Source organism: Phycodurus eques, chromosome 5 (genome assembly GCF_024500275.1).
Source record: "Phycodurus eques isolate BA_2022a chromosome 5, UOR_Pequ_1.1, whole genome shotgun sequence".
NCBI classification, from domain to species: Eukaryota; Metazoa; Chordata; class Actinopteri; order Syngnathiformes; family Syngnathidae; genus Phycodurus; species Phycodurus eques.
Window position 1 is genome coordinate 31,753,045 of NC_084529.1, and position 21,864 is coordinate 31,774,908.

Here is a 21,864-nt window from a genome sequence, read left to right on the forward strand (position 1 = left end):
GGAAGCTGTAAATCAGGCAGATGGCAGGCGAGACGCTGAGCTGGAGAAGCTCGGAGGAGAGGAGTTTGGTGATGGTGTTAACGCAGAGCTGAAGTTCACGAACAGGATCCTCGCGTAGGTCCCCTAGGATGAAGTGCAGTCCCATGTTGATTGCGTCATCCACAGGCCTGTTTGCTCAGTAGGAAAACTTCAGGGGGTGCAGCAAGGGTCCTGTGACGCTCTTGAGGTGGTCCAGCACGAGGTGTTCAAAGGATTTCATGACCACAGATGTCAGGGCGACAGACCTGAAGTCATTCAGACCTGAGAGGTTTCTTGGGAACTGGTATGATGGTGGAGCGTTTGAAACAGGATGGTACTTCACACAGTTCAAGCGCTCTATCAGTGTGAAGACTGGAGCGAGATGGTCCGCGCAGACTTTGAGGCAGGATGAGGAAACTAATGTCTTGGCCCGCAGCTTGGTTGATCTTTTGAAAGTTGGAAGATACGTCTCACATCCTGTTCACGGAGTCAGAAGTCAGAGGTGCGATGGTGGTCGGTGATGCGGCTGGGTGTATGTGGGGTGTGAAAGTGTCCTTTTCAAATCTGCAGTAGAAGGTGTTCAAGTCGTCAGCCAGTCCTTTATTGTTCTCCGCTTGGGGGGATGGTTGCTTGTAGTTGGTTAGCGATTTTAATCCAAGCCAGACTGGCTTATCTTTTTTCCAGTTTTTCCTGCATAATTTCTTTTTGCGATGTTAATTTCTTTTGTCAGCTGGTTTCTAGGGCAATCGTTCAGGGCTCTGGCCCCACTTCGATAGGCGTCCTCTGTAGCCTGACGAAGTTGCTGAAGTTTGGCACGGCTTGTTATTGAACTTACAAAATGTCTTTGTTGGTACACTCACACCTTCACAAAAACTGATATAGAACGTGACACTGTCCGTATATTCATCCAGGCTGCCAGTGGAAGTTTCAAAGACACTTCAGTCTGTGCAGTCGAAACAGCCTTGAAGTTCTATCTTTGCGTCATTGGTCCACTTCTACACTGTTTTCACCATAGGCTTCGCACATTTAAGTTTGTGCCTGTATGTTATTAAGTGAATTAAGCAGTGATCAGACGAGCTCAGAGCTGCATGGTAGATAGCACAGTCGGCGTCACTTAGCGTGATGTAGCAGTGGTCTAGAATGTTGTTTTCCCCGGTGGGACAGTCAATGTGCTGTTTGTATTTAGGGAGTTCATGGTTGAGATAATCTTTGTTAAAGTCCCCAAGAATAATGAGGGGTGAATCTGTGTGCTTTTTTTCAAGTTCGTTTACTTGTTCAGCGAGTGTTAGCATTGCGGTATTCGTGTTAGCCTGGGGACGAATGTAAACAGTGTAATGTAAATAGTCTTCAATCAACCTACCACACTGTTTTTTGGGATGTGGGAGGAAACCGGAGTGCCCAGAGAAAACCCACGCAGGCACGGGGAGAAAATTCAAACTCTACACAGGCGGGGCCGGGGATTGAACCCTCGGAACTGTGAGGCGGACGCTCTAACCAGTCGTCCACCGTGCCGCCAGGCCAGTGATGAATGAAAAATATTTATTCCTCTTTTTAACTTTGCCATTTGCCACTAAATTCTCATGTTGTGTTGAAATATATTGGCTATAATAATAAAATATATATCTATTATTATTTAATCTAAATGAACTAATTTAATAATTTACCTTGTTTTAACCATTTTCTGGTATGAAACTGTCCTGGTAACCCAATTGCAGCTTCTCTCTCTCTTGCAAAGTACAGTGTGTGTATGATATCTTTTCTAAACTTGCTTTGAAAAATTAGAACATCTCAAGAATCCAGGTCATACATTATTCAGCAGTTCCCTGTCCGCTTTCACTTCTCATATTTTAGCCGTGTCTTTTAGCCATATGCAAGCTAAAAGACACGGGACTTTAAAAAAGAGAGTAGTGGAACCTTGGATGTCAGGCTTGAAGACTCTCAGGTAGCTTTGAAGAGCCGCGGGTGAGGTAAAGGAATAGGACACGCACCGATTCACTGCACTGCAAGGACAAAGCTTGTTGCGTGATTCATCAATGTTATGAATTGCACAAAGACTGACCTAGGATGGTCAGACAGTTGTGTTGTTTCTGTACTGACTCCATCCATCCATCTGTTTTCTGCCGCTTATCCGAGGTCGGGTCGCGGGGGCAGTAGCTTTAGCAGGGACGCCCAGACTTCCCTCTCCCCAGCCACTTCATCCAGCTCTTCCGGGTGGATCCCGAGGCGTTCCCAGGCCAGCCGAAGGATGTAGTCTCTCCAGCGTGTCCTGGGTCGTCCCCGGGGTCCCCTCCCAGTGGAGACCTCCGGGAAGCATCCGAATCAGATGCCCCAGCCACCTCGTCTGGTTCCTCTCGATGTGGAGGAGCAGCATAGCGCGTACTGACTCCAAACTGAGTAAAAGCGAGTGATTTAATGAGCATGTATGAAGGATGAAGAAATTTGTAGTGAGCTAACTAAAGGGAACGTGATGTTTACCACAAGTGTGCTATCAACAGTGTACGGGCAAGAGGTGGAGGCCTTTATGCTCGAGCGCAACCCGTGCACGCTGTTTTGAAAATATGCTGCAGTTCTCCTCCAAGTCGGGGGTGTCGCTACGGCTGGTGTTGGCTAGGACAACACAGGGTGGAGTTTCCTCTGCATTTTAAGGCCAATTCCGGTAGCCGTTTTTAATTTCCAGTAAAAACGGAGAGCGAGAGGCAGACCAAAGAGAAGGTTGATGGATGTCGTGAGGGCAGTTGGTGTTCGAGAGGAGGATGCAGGAGATAGGCGTACATGGAAAAGGATGACGCGCTCTAGCGACCCCTAACGGGACAAGCTGAAAGGAAAAGAAGAAGATATTCAGAATCATCTTTATTTGTATATAATATAATATATTTGTATATTATATTATATTATATTGTGTGATGGCACTAGTATATCAAGTATATGAAATATGTAAATTTTGAAAATGGAATGGAGACTAAAGGGGTAGGAACAGATCAATTGTATTTCTTCCCACTCCCTTTTGAACATGCTCGTGCTTATCAGGATATTGTTTAGTAACTGACTTTTTATGATATTGTTTTGCACAAGTAAAGATGTTCAATGGAAAGTTGGCATATTCAATTTCTGACCATTTGTCAACAGTAAGCTGTTTTGACATTGGTGTCTATAATAAAAAAGCCACCAGTTTATCACAGTTAAATGTCACACTTCCACAGTTTTTGCGGATAAAGAAGTATAGAATGGAGAAGTAGTATAACCCATGAGAATTCAGAGAAAGCAATATTGCAATGTAGCTGGCTGCTTTCAAATGACAGTAATACAGCCAGTAATGTATTGCATTTTGTAAGTAAACACACTGGTTAAGATAATAGGGTTGTAGCGTGCTTCCCAGTTGGTTAGTAGCCACATCATAACCGGGTCAACAGTTGTCTTCTATACCGTGTTAGCAATAAACCCTTAGCTCATCTGCTGCTGTTGCATTGAGTCAGCTTTCCACACTCAACTTGCTGGGTAAATAGATTCAACTTTAATACAAGAGGACCATGTCAATAAATAATTGACAGTTGTTTTGTTTTCATCCACTCCAGTTAGTCAGTATTCCAATCACTTGTGTTATGGATTGCAAGGTCTACTGTAAATGATTCCCATGGTCACAGCGAGGCATCATCATTTGTCTCAAAAAGAGTACACATCTGTATGGGACAAAGTGTAACCATAAATATGTCTTCATGGAAACTTGATGCTACGTGAATTAAAACCATTTTGAATGAACGCATACCTCCATATGCTCTCACAGAATGTAATTGCAAGATGTTTGTGAATGTCAGCCATCCATCGTGATCACTCGAATGTTTCCCTTTCTTCACTGGGATAAATATCACTGAACGCAGTGCAAGCAATTCAAATCAAGCTGCTTTGTATCCAAAACAAAATGCTTGGAGAATACAAATTGGTAACCTACGGAATATAGCGCTATGAGAATATAGAAATGTCAACAACTAGAAGAAACAAATGTCTTTAAAAGGGAAAAGCAAAAGTTTGGTTGCTTTCGATCCTGTTATCTGGGTCAAATAATTAGAGGGAAAAAGTTGGCTGTAAACTTGCCACACTAAATAGACCTGCGTGAGGCTGCTCATAAGGCACCACTGTAGAAGCAGATTTCAAATTTCAGGGCAAAGAAAGTGGAGGAAATATTTTTTCATTAGAACATCCTTCACAGTATGATGCCTCCATGTCCTCACTTCCTTCTTGATCCCTCTCGTCATCACTCTCCCTGCTCGCCTCCATCTCTTTCCTCTACCTCTCGCTTTGCCAGCTGTGAATTTAGATGAAGTGCACAGTGGTTGTGGCCAAACACAATTCAGGACAACCCTTGTCCTTATAACTTTTGCTTACACACACTCAGCAGCTCTCCGATAGAAACAGTTTATTAGCATTGGCTCTCTCTCGCTCTCTCTCTCTCTCTCTCTCTGTGATTACAATTCTTTTTAAAAAAATCTCTGTCACTCACTCTTCTGAAAGTTTCCAATCATGTTAATATTTTGCTCTCAGGGGAGAAAGTAGATCGTCACATTACACAGAGAAAATTATACTATACAGACAAAAGTATTGGGATACCTGACCATTGCACCCACACAAACTGAAAATCCAATATGATGATACTTCCACTCTTCTGGGAAGACTTTCTGCAAGATTTTGGAGTCTGTCATTTTTGAAGCTTTGTTTTCACTGCCACCTGGAGTGGGGATGGCAATTATTATTCTCCTTGGGTGAGGGAATGAAATAATACAATGCAAATGATGTATGATATCATTGATGTCATTGTTGTTTCGCCATATGTTATATTAGAAAAGTAGTTTCTGCATGGTGCTGTACAATATGGACAAGATTTCATATCCCAATACTGAGAATTTTATATCCCGATAATGATATATATTCCGATATGAGTATTTTCCTTAAAATTACTTGAACTTAATAGCAATTTTCACTGATCTTTTTCCCGTGTATTTATAAAAATGCATTATATACAGAAAATCAATTAAATGGATACAGATAGCTAAAAATACAGTAAAACACAAATATCCAGTGGGAAAATACCACATACACTGGAATGTGCACTATTGTCATGTACATTGTAAGGTAGTGGAATTTGCAGTGTTGTTTACATCTATGCTCTTGTAGCAGTGCCGTTATGAGTATTTGCGGGTGATGGAGTAGCGGTGCTGCAGCTACATTAACCTTTATCAATTTTTCAAACTTATAATGACTTATTTTACTCGGAATGTTTCATGTTAGTTTAGCATCCGAGGTGGCATCCGTTACACATGCACACTGCTGAGACCTCAGCTCAAAAGTAACAGAACGTCTCCTCTTTAGTACATCATTGGTGCTGCTGGAGTGACGCACCATGATGACATAATAAAAAGGCGACTGTTGCGTTACCATCTCGGACGCTACATTCGTGTAGCAACAGAGCAAGCACAATACCACACGTATCAGAACAACAAAATAAACAATAGTGTTATCCTACAAGGTATTTTTACATTTAATGTACTGTATTAATTAATAGTCTACTAAACTCTTTTGGGAGCGAGGTTCATTGCAGTGTGATGCAATACACTACTGTGGATGTTACTGTCCATGTGATTGTCATCTCTAACTTTTAACTGTCTTCCCAAGGTATGCCATTTTGCGAGATCCAGCAGGCTGGCTGACTGTGAACCAACTGCGAGGAACTGTCAACACTTTGGCCTCTCTGGATCGTGAATCTCCTTATGTTCATGACAATAAATACACCGCTGTGTTCATTGCCATTGACAACGGTAAGACAAAACTGAAATGACAGATGGATATGTAATAATGTCTGCTATTGTATTGTATGCTTTTAACATTCTGGGCAGTTGCAAAGAATATGCATGATCTTATACAATATGATGTACTGTGACATGGGTCAAACATATTGGGTTTTCTCATTTATCAATTAAGAAACCTCTGTTTTAGCCAGTATCAGGTGGGGGGGGTGTAATGCGTGGGCCACGCTACAGTGATGTGCGGTGAGGTTCATCATTGGCGAGGCACTTACTACGTCACGTGACTGTCAGCTCTACGAAGCTCAACTCAACACTGCCACATGCTGGTTGTGGCACCGTACATACCAGACTCCACTGTGCACTTTTAGTGGCACGATAAGAATGACTAAATGTCACACACTTTCATTAAATATTTTAGACAGTCTGTTCAACGTCAGTAAGTGCAGTACATGTGTAATAAAGCGTATATTATTGGCAATGTAACGAGGAAACACCAATGTCTCTTGTATGAAGCCACGGACCAATCACAGCCTGCCTAAATGGATGTGTGCGTGGTCTCTTGAAGCATCATGGGAGCGATGGCTCAACGTGACTCATAGCGGCGCTTCCTATGCATTTGAACAGGAAATATGAAAATGTTGCTATTTTAATGATGAAATCATTGAAATTATTGGATTGAAAAAGAAAATCGATGTAAAGCACGGCCCATAGAACTAACATGGAACAATTTAATGTAATCATAAGGTTTTTTTTTTACTATTCACATGCAGTGGAAAGGACAGACCACCAGGGTGCAGTGAGGCTCTGCCTCACTTGCCTACCCAGACCGCATGTCACTGCCACGCTCCCACAAATGAGTTGTGCCCTGACGCGAGTCTCTGAAGTGTAGCCTTTTCGTGCCAATTTTAACGTGTAATTTAACCAAACCAAAATGAAAATAATAAAAATGGTGTTGATCATTTGCATATAGTCACTAACGTCCTGTCAAAGTACCATATGACACGTCTGATCATCAGTGAGCTGACTGCTTTCAAACTTAGCGAGGCATTTTGGAGCCTTTCACAGCAGTAGCCTATGCGAGAATTCATTCTCCACTTTGAGAAACCCGTTTTCAGACCAAAGGTACACAAATAAAAGGCCCGCGTTGGTTCTGCTGGCGTTTGAGGGACGTGACGTGACCCAGTCGAGTGGGAGGACAGTCGCCAGCCAGTCACATTAGGAAAATGCCCAGTATGCCAACTCAGCTCTTCTAAAGCTAAGTCTTGTGTTTAATTTACTCAATGACCAAAGTCAAAGACTTTGTTTCATAATGCTTAATGTTGAATGTGTGTGTGAGTGTTTGCATGCGCGCGCACATGAAGGCCATGGCATATACCTGTTTCAATGTGTGCGACTGTGCGTGCGCCACCATGGCATATCTATTGTACAAGGCTTTAATGAGTATATGCGTGTGTGTGCCCCCCCCCCCCAGTGCTGTTGTATTTTATAACGTCACTCATGGAATGTCTTGATGTGCAATCAAAGGTTGTATCAGAATTATTATCGGGACAATGGGATGACGTGAAGTGAGTTTGCCTCTGTGGCAGCCTTTGGTCACTAGTTGTCAGTGCTCGTGGAGCTGCTGTGTCTAAACTCTCTCCAAGGCATACGTCAAGGAAGCCTTGAAAATCCATCCCGTCCTTCATCTTGTTGATTCTTTCTCTGTGTGCGGCCTGAACTCTCATCTGTTCTCCTGTTCTTATTGAGACCCTGACAGATGCATAAGTGAAGGTGAGCGATTCTAATAGAAGGCGTCAGAATAGCGCTTGATGTGTTTGTGAGTTTGGCAGGTGTGAAAAAATGAACACTGAAAGATGAGTGATACGAGGCAAGATGAGGGGGCAGAGGGGATCTTTTGAAGAAGAGACATCGGTGGACAAAGATTAGGACCTTCTGCCATCCACTATGTTGATCATTTTGTATCTGTCATAAAAGAAACTTATTGAGAATAATAATATAGACTGCTACCCTGCTTAAGTGTAACATACAAATGCACTATTTTCTATTGATGCTCCATACAGATATAACGATACCTCCGATACCAGATCTTTATGCTATAAAACTGATTCTCAAATCAAAATATCTACACTTTTGATTTCATTTGAGGTAGCGCTGTGCGATATTACGACATCAAAACGTCTTTAGTATGATATACGACCCATCTTATGTAACCTCGTATGATTTATATGTGGAGTATTGCGTTGGGTCTGTTGCTGCACCAATGTAGCGTCTGAGACGGTAACAACAGTCGCCTTCCGATTACAGTATGTCCTCCTCGTGCCTCACTGTGCGTTGATTGGTCATGCCCGGAGAGTGGGGTGCAGCGATAACGTGCTAAAGAGGGGATTGTTATGCTAAATTGTTCACGTCTTCAATAAACAGTCTGTGTGGTGTCCTGTGTTCCAAAAGTGTACAAGTTTGTGCGGTTTTGTGTAACAAGAAGGAATTTAAAAGCCCTACACCTTGGAAGCTATATTACAATTGTATGAATAATCAATGAAGGTTAATGTTGCTGCAGCAATGCTACTACTTTGCGGTAGCATTTTTCATCACCTGCAAATACTTTTGTACGCCAGTGCTAGAGGAGCATGCACGTAAACAACATGGCAAATGCGGGGAGCTTTGCAGAGAACAAAGTGGAAAGAGAGTTCAAAGAGTTGTGCTGAAAAGAGGGAACAGAAATTAGATTTCATGGTTTTTCCAAATAAAATGATTAGCTGCAACAAAAGGCCACTAACAAATTGTGACCAATGACTCAGACACTTATTATTGTTATTTTTCTCAACTAACTGAGTGCACCAATCTAAAAGAAGAAGAAAAATGTCGTGCAAACTCCAAACCATCTCCCTCACTGGCCACTCCACCACCCGAATGCCGACACGTTCATCCAATCACATTCAGATCTCTTCAAGGTATAGTCAGAATTTGTACAACTAACAACAATTCGTGTAACACAACAGGATCGCTACTGTATACAGTATATAAGAACTGTATGAAGTTTCAAACAACAATGTAGTTTGGCAAACCTTCATTTGTGTTACAGGGATTGTTGTTGCAAGAGCTTCATAAAATCCAACTTTCTTTGACCTTCCCTGAATGTATCCCAGGCTGGTGCTACTGCTAGCTGGCGGCAGCAGCTGAACACGCTGATCACTGAGCAGACGGTTCGTCAGTTAACACTGTTCTCTTGAAATCGATGATCACATGCAGGATCTAGAGGCACTATAGGCAGAAACAGGGCATGGAATTCATAATAAGATTTCATGTAGTGCATAATTACCTTTTGCCAGAATTATTGCTTCAATTTGCCTGGGACAGGCTGGTTGCCTAGGAGTTGTGTGCCGTCATTAAAGCCAGCTCGCTGGAACTGGACCTATAACAAAAAGAATTGAACCCAAGAGAAAACGGTCCTAAATTGCTTGATCTAATGTTACAAGAGTGGTTGAGGTAACAATCTGGAGAAGTGGCTGGAAAACAATAGCAAGGGAAATACCACAATCATGATGTGGATGACAATAGACCTTACACAGTACATTAACCTGGCAGCATGAATTTTGTAAATGCACTTTGTTTGAAGACAGAAGATGATGGTAGGATATTTTTTGTCATTTTCACTTTGGACTCATGGCTCGATATTCGTGGAGTGCGCAAGGTGCGGTTGAGCACAAATGGCGCGCATCTTGATATTTGTGTCAGCGGATGGCTCGCCTTGCATGTTTGCCTATTTGGCAGACGGGTCTGTGCCAAGCTGGGCAGTGTTGGCGCAGCGATGGTGTGTCTTTTAGCTTCTCCCCGGAACGCGACATTTTTGTGACTGAGGGCTCTGGTTTGCTGCTTTCAAACGCTAGTCGGCTATGATGATGCCCACACCAGCACAGATGTCCCCTTTTAAATGTGCCGCCGTTCCACGGAAGTACCAAAACCGGGTCTTGTCCGCCTCCTCACAGAGTGGGCAGTAAGATACACGAGCTCCGTGAGCTCCGACGAGTCGGGGGACCTTGAAGCCAAATTCATCCTTTTTGAAACCTTTTCATCTTAGAAACACCACTGGTCAGAATACACGAAAATCAGCCCCTCAACCAAAATTGCACCCCACTGAAAATGGGTTTTGGGGGAAATCTTTGGCACCCTAATGCTAAATTCATCATTTTCTCTGCCACCCTGTCGTTGGTTAGACAGAACAAAGTGGCTGTGGGGAAATGGAGAAGCTATGATGCTACTAAATATTCCTTACTGGTCCTTTGACAGCCTGAGGCCAGGTCAGCTGACAAAGCCCCTGAGTGGAAACACACAATGAATGATGGAGAAAATGTACTTTCAGTGGAGGTGAAGAAGATAGACATACAACAATGACAAGTTATATGAGGTGGAAACAGGAGAGGATCAGGGGATTTAAGAACGTTGCGAGGTAATGACAATGTTGATGTCGAGGTCAGGGGTCATCTCAGCTGGAGACTTTTCCACAATGAGTCTGAAGTCTGTAGGTTTCACTCTATTGCCAGAGCGTACAGCTGCATGCCGAGTGGGAGCAGCTGAGATCCTGTAGCTTTTGTTCCCCCTCGATGTGTGAAATTGTCTTTTTATCCATGTTGCATGTGAGCCTGTGAGCCCATGCGCTCATGCACCACAACATTTTGTACACCTGCACAGTTCAATTAGTGGAATATTAACAGATTTAAAAAAAAAAAAAAATCTTTCAGTTGTGATCGTGAATGTGTTTATCATTGTGGTGGTGGTTGACGGTCTGTGCAATTGCGCAGCGCCATAATGAGAAGTTTCTATTATTTCATTGACCTACTGGAGAAATATTCTTAAATCTCTTACAGTTTTGCAAAACTGTTGCACATTACCAAATATGTTGTTAAATTCAAAATGTTTCATTCTTTCTTGTCCTGTGTCTCATTAGACCATAGAAATGTAGCTATTTATGACATTTGTTTTGGTTGAATGGATTAAAAATGTCGAGTCTACTTTGCACCGAGAAGACCTGCAGAGCCACGTGATTGGAAGAGGGCTTGCAGGGAGCTTGATGGGCTGTTTGTATAAGCTCTGCACAGAAGTTGCTGGGTTTAACACTTCAACAAATTCTCTACAGCTTTCTGCAACCTTCTTGGAACAACAGCTGTTCCTATTTTGCAACCCCGAGTGTCTTCACTTGAGTCTTTTGTATTCAAGGTCCATGTGTTTGTGCACAAGAAGATTACAGTTCACTGACTGTATTCATCTCGGTTTTCAATGACGTTGTTGTATGCGCACATTGCTCAGTAGGCCTACTGCTCTCGTCTCTCTCTTCTGTGTGTTGTAGTTCTTTTTTTCTCCTTCTGATTTTAATGTTAAAACACCTCCCGGTGTGTGCCATTTGTCACTGGAAGGCAGAAATATATTATCCAAGACAGAAGATGTGGTTCCACACAAGTGCACAAACAATTTTTGGTGCCTGGTTCGACTGCTGCCAAACCCGCTATTATGCTGTAAAGATTCCTTGCATGAAAGACCCAAGCAGTGATTGCTTTGAACATGTGGGTGCAGGTGGCCCTGTTATATTTGACAATGGTGTAGCTTTTAATGTTGTTTGAGTCAAGATTTTTACTCTATTCTTAACTCTTCGTAATTCGGAATTCAAAGTTCAAGCAGTTGTTTAAACTGATATACTAAATCTACTAAAGGTGAAGTAATCAAACTTTTTCTAGAGGAGACCCAAGAGTGATGCTTGAATTAAACTTACCTCTGCTGTCAACAGCAACAATAGTTACGCACACGTATGCAACCATTGTGGTACAATGCCAGAGCTACAAAAATGATGCCTTCATGAACTGGACATGTACTTGTCAAATATGTATCAAGCCCTCCTGTTATTATGTGGGTCAATTTGACACATTTTAAAGTTGAAAACAGTGTTTTCAATACTATGAGTGTAATTGAAATCCATTCATTTTCTATACTCATTTGTCCTCATTAGAATCATAGGTATGAATTATCCTCATTGAAACATGATATGTTGGAGGTAAACAACAGCATTGCACTAAATATTGATTGAAATGCCACCACCATTATTCACTGTAGGTACTATATGGCGTCTCTGTGGTGATGAGTAGTGTTGGGTTTACGCCAAACATAACGTTTGGACCTTGGTTTCAAAATTTTGCAAAACCACATTTGAAATATCCCGAATATATGTGGGGGGGAAACATTTTTTATAGTTCAATAACACCAAGGTTGAACTTTTTGTCCAAGATTTCAAAAGGTATGTTTTTCTTCATTTGGAACCTCTGGCCTTAATCAAGGTGAGGGAGAATTATCAACAGTTCCAAATATCAAATCAGTTTTAGTACAAAACTTTCAGGCTTCTAGTACACAGCATAAAAAAGCCAGGTAAAGCCTACTGGAACAGCTGAACTTTATTTGAAGTTAATCAGAGGCCAATTATATAGTGAGAGGGTGTGCTGACTTCCATTTGTCACGAGTTTGAATATGATTGGTTAATTCTGAACACAGCCTCATCCCCAGTTATGAAGGTGTGCACACTTGTGCAACCATATTATCTCCGTTGTTATTTTTACGTCTCTTTAATTAATTCATACATTTATTTATTTTTCAATTGAGTTGTAGCGGCACGGTGTACGACTGGTTAGCACATCTGCCTCACAGTTCTGAGGACCAGGGTTCAAATCCTGACCCCGCCTGTGTGGAGTTTCCCTGTTCTCCCTGTGCCTGCGTGGGTTTTCTCCCAAAAACATGCATGGTAGGTTGATTTAAGACTAAATTGCTGTAAATCACCTCACCCTTTTGCTTTAAATCAAAAAGTGGACAGGAGAAATAGGAGATGCTGAATCCTAATCGGTTTCAGAATAAAACTCTTGGTCCTTATATGCATGTAAAATCATATTTAGCGCGTGTGTGTGTGTGTGTGTGTGTGTGTGTGTGTGTGTGTGTGTGTGTTGTGTGCCGGGGGGTATATTGGTCAATCTCACATAATAGCTTCATCATACCCTTTGTGAAAAGACATCCAAAAATTGGCAGTGGTGTGTATGAGGGGGCTGTAGGCAAAGCTTAATGTGTCTTTCTACACGTCCATCCCAGTGTGTGAAGTCTGTCACCATGCTGCCTCATTGCCGTGTTAAGTGCTGGGAACGTGCGCTGCTCCTCGTAATGGGCTGAGTAATTTTCCTGTTTCAGTCGCTGCCATGTCACCCACACACAGAGTGGCAGCCCGGCAGGCTAAATGCAGATAAATGGACTAATGTTATCGCTTTGGCCTGCTGTGATCAACCCGCCTCAAACTCCATCAGCAAAATAATAATGCATAACGGCTCAATGTGTCAGTCCAGTACATTCGCATTCTCCAACCCAGCTAGAAGTAAATAGAACATGAAATTGTTATCTATACTTTTCACTATACAAGTTAGTGTTTGAACCTGACTTGCTAAGGTTTTTTGATTCTCTGTGTCCTGCTTGCACAACAATATATCATAATATATATAAATATAACAATTAACCCTATTTATTGATTGACATTTGATTAACATGGCTGGGCGCAAGAGGAATGCTGAAAATTAACTATCCCAATGACGTGAGCCAAAGAGACTGAAGAAATACAAATAGTGTAATCATTGAAACATGATGTAGCTTGGCAATGAGAACCAAAAAAACACATTGATTGGACACAAAGGGGCACAAATTGAATTACCTTCCGGGGAAATGTGAGACAGATTTCTTGTTCAGCCAGCCTCAGACGATGACGAGATATATATATATATAAACAGCTAGATATGAATTCTGGAGGAAGTGTTTACTTGCGTCCTCCTGGTTGTCCTCAGGGCCACTTTGACTTCATCTAGTATCTCGTTCTTGCCAATGCCTTTATGGAGACAGACACTGAGGCGAGCAGGTTAAATGCCTTTCTGAAATGTGTTCTTGACCAGCCAATCAGTTATGACCCTGTGTAGCAGCGGGTAAGGGTGACGCCATCATATGGGGGCAGATTCAGAGCATCTTGACCCAGGATAATGGTGGTCTAATGGGACACACTCTGGAAAGCGTAGAAGCTCTCTGCTCAATGCTGTTTCACCTCCCCCATCTTGTTGCACTGCCTCATTAACCCCAAATTCACATCCGTTCATTTTAGAACCGCCTCCTCAACTTCTTTATGTGTGTCCTTCATTCCTCAACAAATTGCAAAACACCCCAGAGAACATTTGTACATCATCAACAGCCTCATGTTATGTTTGTGAATAAAGTGTATCTTTGTACAGGGAGGAACAATCTTCTCTCGATGCCAGCTGCAATGTGGCGATCGAGGAATCATAATCCTGATTTAATTCACCAATCAAATGCTATCACTGGTAAACTACAATGTCTGTAGTTTACCAGTGATTCAGGAAACTACAATGTCTGTAGTTTCCTGATTCAGGAAAATTCTGCAAAGATCATTTTAATTTAAAAGTACTGCATGTAGTAGTAGGAGAGACTAGATTGCGAATGCCAAACTTAGATGATGGAATCAGCCAAAGACTGTTGATAGAGGTTCTCTGCCTATTGAGCTAGACACCTTGTCATTATAGTGACATGTAGAATCTGTCAGAAGTTAAACCGCTACTGAATGGTTATTATGTCTTCGGTGTGTCTGCCCATGCTGTATAGAAGTAGTATTGGGATTCTTATGGAATGATGACACTGAGTCCCACTATTCCAAGGCGTCACCAATCTATAGTCTGTCTCAGAAATATCATCAAGGCTAACAATTCGATTCTCCTCGAGCCAAACGTGTATGTTCACTACAGGAACCTTCTACGCTCACCTGCTACAACATTATGGCTGCCTTTTCCCCCTGTTTTTAGCTAAATACGGTCATCTAAACCACTCAGACACAGGACAGTTCTAAACCACAGCAAAACTACTTGCAAGTACAATATATGGTAATGAACAAGTTTTGAATGAAATATTCCACAAGCTACGATCCCAAAACATTTTAATAGCATTTCAAATGCTTGCAAACATCTTCAAAAATTGCTGTACCCTGAAAAATACAGTCCAGTGAACAGCTAAACATGCCCATACTCAATGAACAATGAACATTTGCCTACCCAACAAAAGTGCAGAAGTAACATTGATGGTGCCAATGGCGTAGTGAACTTCCTCTACGCACAACAACTTAATGCCTCCTGCTATGAACGTTTGGTTGAGCAGACAGTAGTTAGGTTTTTTTGTCATGTTTACGGACGCTGGTAACTGTTTGTTGTCTTGGTTAAAGAGATGCTACAATACAATAAATAGCATACATAATATAGATTATGTTGCCACGAAACGCCCCAAATAACTTCCTGATTTTTTTTTGTCGAATAGTTGAGGCTTTCCACAAATAGGAGAATAGCCAGTGATCCACTGTGTCTTCCATATCAGTCTAGTGGGTCACGCATCATCCTCCGCCCATAATGTATTGTGGTATCAAAAAGTATGGAGACCTATAGGGGTCCACTAACTATTGTGAAAAAAACTATATAATGATTTTATATGATAACATTTGTTGTCATATGTGTCTGAACAGAAAAAAACTATATAATGATTTTATATGATAACATTTGTTGTCATATGTGTCTGAACAGTACAGAGCAATATTAACTTCAGCTACGCAGGCCTCACTTAAGGGAAATCAGTGATAAAGTATGAAATAAACTGGGAATGTTAGAGGCCGCCAGCGGGTAGAATACTAACAGCAAAGGTCCATCAAGGTCATGCGTTGGTAATATTTCTCAGTATGATAAACTGCCTTGACTCTTCTAATGAAGCAAAAGCTCATTAATTCTGAGATTTTTCTTCCAAACAGAAATAATAACTTAATACTTAACTTAATAACTTAACTTCGTAGTTCTTGAGTGCTGAAAATAGGTCGAGTTTGGTTATAGCAACCATCACAGTAAAAAAAAAAAAAAAAAAGCACTTATAGTATCATGTTGGTGCAAAAAGGGCTTTGCCTACAAGGCCACTTTATAATTCATAATTCCCCCTCCCTGCTATCACGTTTTATAATAACCAGCAACTGATAACCCAAACTCTATTCTGAAAGCAATTTGCCAGACTGGCGGCCATGCACCTGTCCCTACCACTGCGTCTCGCCCTGAAGTCATCTCTCTTAATGACTTGCGTCTTCTGAAATTGGCTCTGGCGGGATTCATTTTTACAGTTCTGATCGGCCAATAAGATTAGCCTGGTGTCATGTGATAGGGTTTGCCATAGCCCAGAAGGCGCAGAAGAGTAATACTACATAATTAAGTGGGTTATCCAGAGCTTCAACAAGGTCTGGAATTCATAGTGCCAAATGGCAAACTAAGGATCTAAAGCTGTTTTCACACTGCATTCCCAGTAAATTGTCATTTCAGTTGAATTCTTCAGGGGTGAAAAAATAGAGCTGGGATTTATCCACCTGTCCCCATTAAAATGATTAGCTGTACTATGAAGACGTTAGCCCGACACCAACAATTGCTTTAAACACACACAGGGGTGTGGGTCCCAGGTGTGAAACACTCTGGTCGCTGGTGGTGGCGTTGCCTCTCTGTTATGCCTCTGATACTACACCGTACCAAATGATTACGCATGTATCGTTTAGGTTAAATATAGTTTAAAGTGGCACTAAGCATTATTCACTAGTATCAAGTTTCCCACAAGGCCACGTTGTCTCTGGCGAAAGTTTACAAAACTATCCGTCGGAAAATGCGCATTGCAGATTTGGCTGGTGGTGTTGATTTTCAGCTCGCCATCTGTGTGTGTCTTCAAGAAGTCAATCCATCGCTTTTGCATTTCCTCATTTTTTGGGAGTTTAAAAAAACTTCACCGAGCTGTAAATTGAGGCATCCAGCGAAGACGCATTTTCGGGGTGTAGCCATCGTTAGCTTGCTAACTGCAAGCTGGAGTGGTAAATGGGCCTTGTTGTGGACACTAAGCACAGCTAAGTCACAACTGAGCAGCCAAACAAAATGATGTCACTGTACTTAAATAGTGGGCGAGAGAACTCGCGGTAGAAAGTGTACGTCCTGTGTTTTAGCCCGCCCACAAAATCAGGAAAATTCAAACGGTGAAAAAGATGCTAACGCTATATCACAACAATTCAGCACTATATTTGATACATTTTTGCATATGTTTTCAGCACTTCTGTAGAGAAAAATGTTCCTAATTTTTTTCAAAAGTCAAGGAAATGCACATTTTATTTTGATGAAAAACACAAAGATAAGCACTCTACTTTATCATTATGATAAATATAACGATTAATATTTTCTACTTTATTATTATAATGAATGTAAAGATTAATATTTACTGTTGTGAGGCTGATTTGGACAATTTTAAATTAAACAATGTCTCTAAATGATTCATTGATTTTCGCTAAATGTTTTTATTATGTAGATGATGTAGATTCCATCCAGCCATCCATTGTCCGAACCGCTTATCCTCACTAGGATAGCGGGCGTGCAGGAGCCTATCCCATCTGACTCTGGGCGAGCGGCGGGGTACACCCTGAACTGGTCGCCAGCCAATCACAGGGCACATATAAACAGACAACCATTCGCACTCACATTCACACCTACGGGCAATTTCAAGTCTTCAATCAACCTACCCCGCATGTTTTTGGGATGTGGGAGGAAACCGGAGTACCCAGAGAAAACCCACGCAGGCACGGGGAGAACATGCAAACTCCACACAGGCGGTGAATGAAGTAAATCCTGCGCCGCGGCAGGTGGTGCAACTGCGTGCCAGACGCAGTGGGCAGTCTGCGCCACTGTGGTAGTGTTTACAGCCGACTTCATTCGCCACCAATCAAAGCGGCTCCTCCCATTCCTCTTAAATGTGGAGCAGCTGACAGTCTCTACGGAGACTTCTCTCAAAGTGAAAGTGGACGACGCGTAATCACAGTGATCCATGCATGAGTGGAGCATTGTCACTGCTCTGTCCATGGTGTGGCAACAGACAACGTGACCAGGTACATAGAATGAGCTGGTGATATGAATGAGCTTTTTTTTATCCATCCATCCATATTCTACCGCTTATCCGAGGTCGGGTCGCGGGGGTAGTAACTTTAGCAGGGACGCCCAGACTTCCCTCTCCCCAGCCACTTCATCCAGGGGGGATCCCGAGGCGTTCACAGGCCAGCCGAGAGACGTCTTTTTTTAATTTATTTTGTTTCCTTACTTATCAAGGCATATTCCCTTTGGGTGTTCCGGTTTGATAAGATTTTGGTCGTACGCCATTTTCAACTTCTGTGTGTGAATACACTTTTAGTTTAAGAATCCTACGCACTTTTTGATAAGTGAGGCCCCAGGAATTTGGGTTTATGGCTACGTGACATGAACATTAACCAGTGACCTTAGACGTAGACTGGACTCCTTTAGTCCAAAACCTTAGGTTTCAATTGGATGACTTTTCATCAAATAGTCAGTTTCTTGAGGACACTCTCTGAGTGTCAGCCTGGGCGGTCCCTGGGGAGAATCTCTTGGCATTAGGCAAAATGCTTCTTCCTGATAAAAGAGGATTATGGAATGGGCACCTTTGGAATGGGCTACAGCAGGTAAAACTGTAATCATTTCTTCCCCTTCAATCATGTCTAACTTTGCAGTGGCAGAAATGGGTACATTTCAAACATTCAGCGGTCATTATGCAGTTTCCATTCTACTTCTAGGGCGAGAGCACAAAAAAGATAAAACGTAGAAGCAACAGCAAGAGCCCAAACACAAAATGTGAGACTGTTGCAGGACTCGAGAAATGTATAAAAAAGGAAAGGGACTGTGACGGAATGGGAGAGGAATCTCAATTTGTAGCCTAGAGATGTGAATTATCCCTGACAAGCCCAGTAGTCAATGAGTCATCTTCCACCTCTCATCTGTGAACACACCAGGGGAAGCGCAGAGTGACGCAACTGCCAACCAGGGGCAGGTGTCATCAGTTGGAGACAAAATAACACAAAGAAAGATGCAGAAGGTGATGGAGTGTGCATCTAAAAATAAATTCATTCTTTTGTTCCTGCACTGAGTTTCTTGCACCCAATGCAAGGAAGGTGTAGATGTTTGGTGGCTGAAGAGCTAACAATTCACTTCCTGATGAGGTGCCATAAATGCAAGGGACACACTTTCAGTTTGACAGCGACAATTAAGCTATTTTTCCACAATGCAGTACCTACACCGTTTGTTACGGCTGTACTCGCTATAGACATGTTTGACTTTCAAATCCAACTACGACGAGGTACGATTTCTCATACTTGGGCAATCGGATTCCAATCAGGCTGGACCGATACAGTTCGGGGGATGTAAACCACTGCTGGTCACTCATTGGTTGAGCAGATTTCTCATTGCTGCGTCTGTACTGAGTTTTCACAAGAATAACATGAACATTTGAGGATGTTTTGCGAGAAATATCATGTATTTTAGTAATAATCCACAATCTCCAGCAGTGTTCTTGTTGCAAATGTCCATCCATCCATTCATCCATCCATCCATCCATTTTCTACCGCTTATCCGAGGTCGGGTCGCGGGGGCAGTAGCTTTAGCAGGAACACCCAGACTTCCCTCTCCCCAATATACTTCTCTTAAATAAAATGATACCTGAACAGACTCACAGTATGCAGGGAATAACATTTTAAGATACTAATTTAAACTAAATAACTCCAACAATGACTTACGGTTGGTTGCTCACCGGACTTTCGTACAGGCAGCGTGGGTTCAATTCAATTTGAGGATGGAGTTGATGTTGAACTCCCACTTTAGGTCCTGAGAGGCTGTAATTCCCAGGTACTTGAAGGTCTCGACGGTTGACACAAGGCAGTTGGATATACTGTAAATAAAGGACTGCTTCTCGGAGAGCTATTCTTCACTTGTGAGATAATTACTAAATCAAATGGTGAACTAGTGTAATAGAAATGAGCTATGTGCTGTCATTCATAAACAGGAAAAATTAAAAGAGTTCCAGGAAAATGCTCATTTATTATTTAAACAAGTTCACTGATGTTTCATTTTATTGCTGGGTCCAATTTAAACACTGACTTTCAGCTGGAAAAAAAGACGACATGCATCTTTCACAGACAGACATATAGACAGAGAGATGTGTAATGTTGCAGCTATTCTTAGTGTCTCTGGGCTCAGATTATTTTCTTGGAAAAATGTAAATGCGTCCAGTCAGATTCATGTTAGAAACCAAGATGACTCATCACCAAGAGAGCCATCATTTTTGCATCATTGCAATACTTTCACCCTTTCCTAATGTACCTGTTGCCTTCTTTACTTTTGATGTTAGTCTCTCTGTCTACGTTCTATATGGAGCCAGTTTGACAGCAGCAAGTGTCCATGAATCACATCCTCTCTGGGAGTGTGTGTCTAATCCAAACAAGGCAAGAGACACGTTTGAGTGATGCATGATTAGTTGAGTGTAGCCATATTCATTTGGGAAAACAAGCTTCGTTTGTACAGTCGCTAGACAAGCACATGGATGACTGCTCCTGACACAGCATTGCAGAAATTTACCTATTTTCACACATGGGATTTTATCTTAGTCTCACTTTACTTGTCACTTTGTAAACTACGTAATCACAAATGTTGAACTGGTGAACAGTTCAGTTATTTGTCATTGTTAGTATGCACCTAAAACTGGCCACTCCAAAACACATCTTCATATCGCAGGGTGAGAACCATTGAAAACAGATGGATGGACAGACGGACGGACGGATGAATGGGCATTATACAGTATGAGCCCCTCTGATGTTGCCTGTCAATTTCTGCTAACATTTAGGCAACAAAAACCCTTGATTATGGAACCATTGTTGTTTGGTTGTCTTGGTTACTTGAAAGCAGAAAGTCTGTCTCTCACTGCCATCTAAACTCCTATCATGATATCCTATCATGTCACGGGCCAGTTTTTGTTTTCTTTCAGGTTGGATGAAAATATAACACGTGGATTCACACCGGAAGTGAACCGATGACTTCTCCTCAAAAGACACGCATGCACACGCATATACACACACACCATACTAAATGCAAAATGTCAAGGGGAATGGAGTAAGATTAAAAGAATGTTGTAAAATCCACGTGGATGGAGATTTTTGCCATTGTGCTCATCTGCTTCCCTTTCTTTGAATTTTCTTTATTCCAAATGTCATTCGACTTCATTATTGCAATCTTTCTCATAAAATGTAAAAAAAAAATTTATTTTCACCCAATTAGGAAATCAAGCCACCAAGACTCGTGTGTGTACTTTTGTACGTTGTCGCCAAAACACATTCCACGGCTTGACATTTATTGTTTTTAATCACTGTCTTGTTACACCAATACGGCATCACCTTCTCACCTTCTCCCTCTTCTAAATTGTCTGCAAATCTCTTTAGCCAGGAAAGGTGGAGGAGTCCATTTTCCAATTGCAGACTAACCTTTGAAGTTTTTTTGTTTTTAATAACCTCCAATCTCTCAGTGAAACCGAATTAGCAAAATAAAAGAGCACAATGCCATAATAAAATATAATGTATGCACAACACAAAAACAGATTGTAAGATGAGGATAACACCTGCACTGGATAATTGTACACAGACATCATATTATTGAGTTCAAAAAGGGGAACCTTTAATAAAGAAAAATCGAAGCATGTGAATGTCTTTACTCGACTGTAACAAGGGTACGTCTCTAGATCTGGTTTGATGGACAGTCGTTACAATACCGTATTTTCACGAACATAAATCACCGGTATTAAAAGGCGCAGTCTCAGTTACAGGGTCGATTTCTGTATTTAACACATACATATGGCGTATTATTGGGCGCAGGCATGGTAAAACATACGCTAGCTTAAAACATGCATGCTAAAACAATTTTCTTTTAACGGCAGCAGGAGCAAAACTGAGTTCGGTTGTCCTTCATCGACGTATTTAACAATGTACTCAGGTTATTTGTTGATCAATCCTCATCCACAAATCCATCAAAGTCCTCATCTTCTGTATCTGCAATGAACAGCTGGGCACGTTCTCCATCAAACACGTCGGGTTCCCTCTCGT

General features: G+C 41.8%; 1 protein-coding gene across 1 annotated transcript in view; it reads left to right on the forward strand.

Moving 5' to 3' along the window:
* cdh13 (cadherin 13, H-cadherin (heart)) overlaps positions 1–21,864 on the forward strand; it is a 279,998-nt gene that overhangs the window by 236,113 nt on the left and 22,021 nt on the right. Inside the window, exon 12 of the mRNA XM_061677140.1 lies at positions 5,683–5,825. Within this exon, the coding sequence (XP_061533124.1) occupies positions 5,683–5,825 (143 nt within the window). The remainder of the gene's footprint in view (positions 1–5,682; positions 5,826–21,864) is intronic.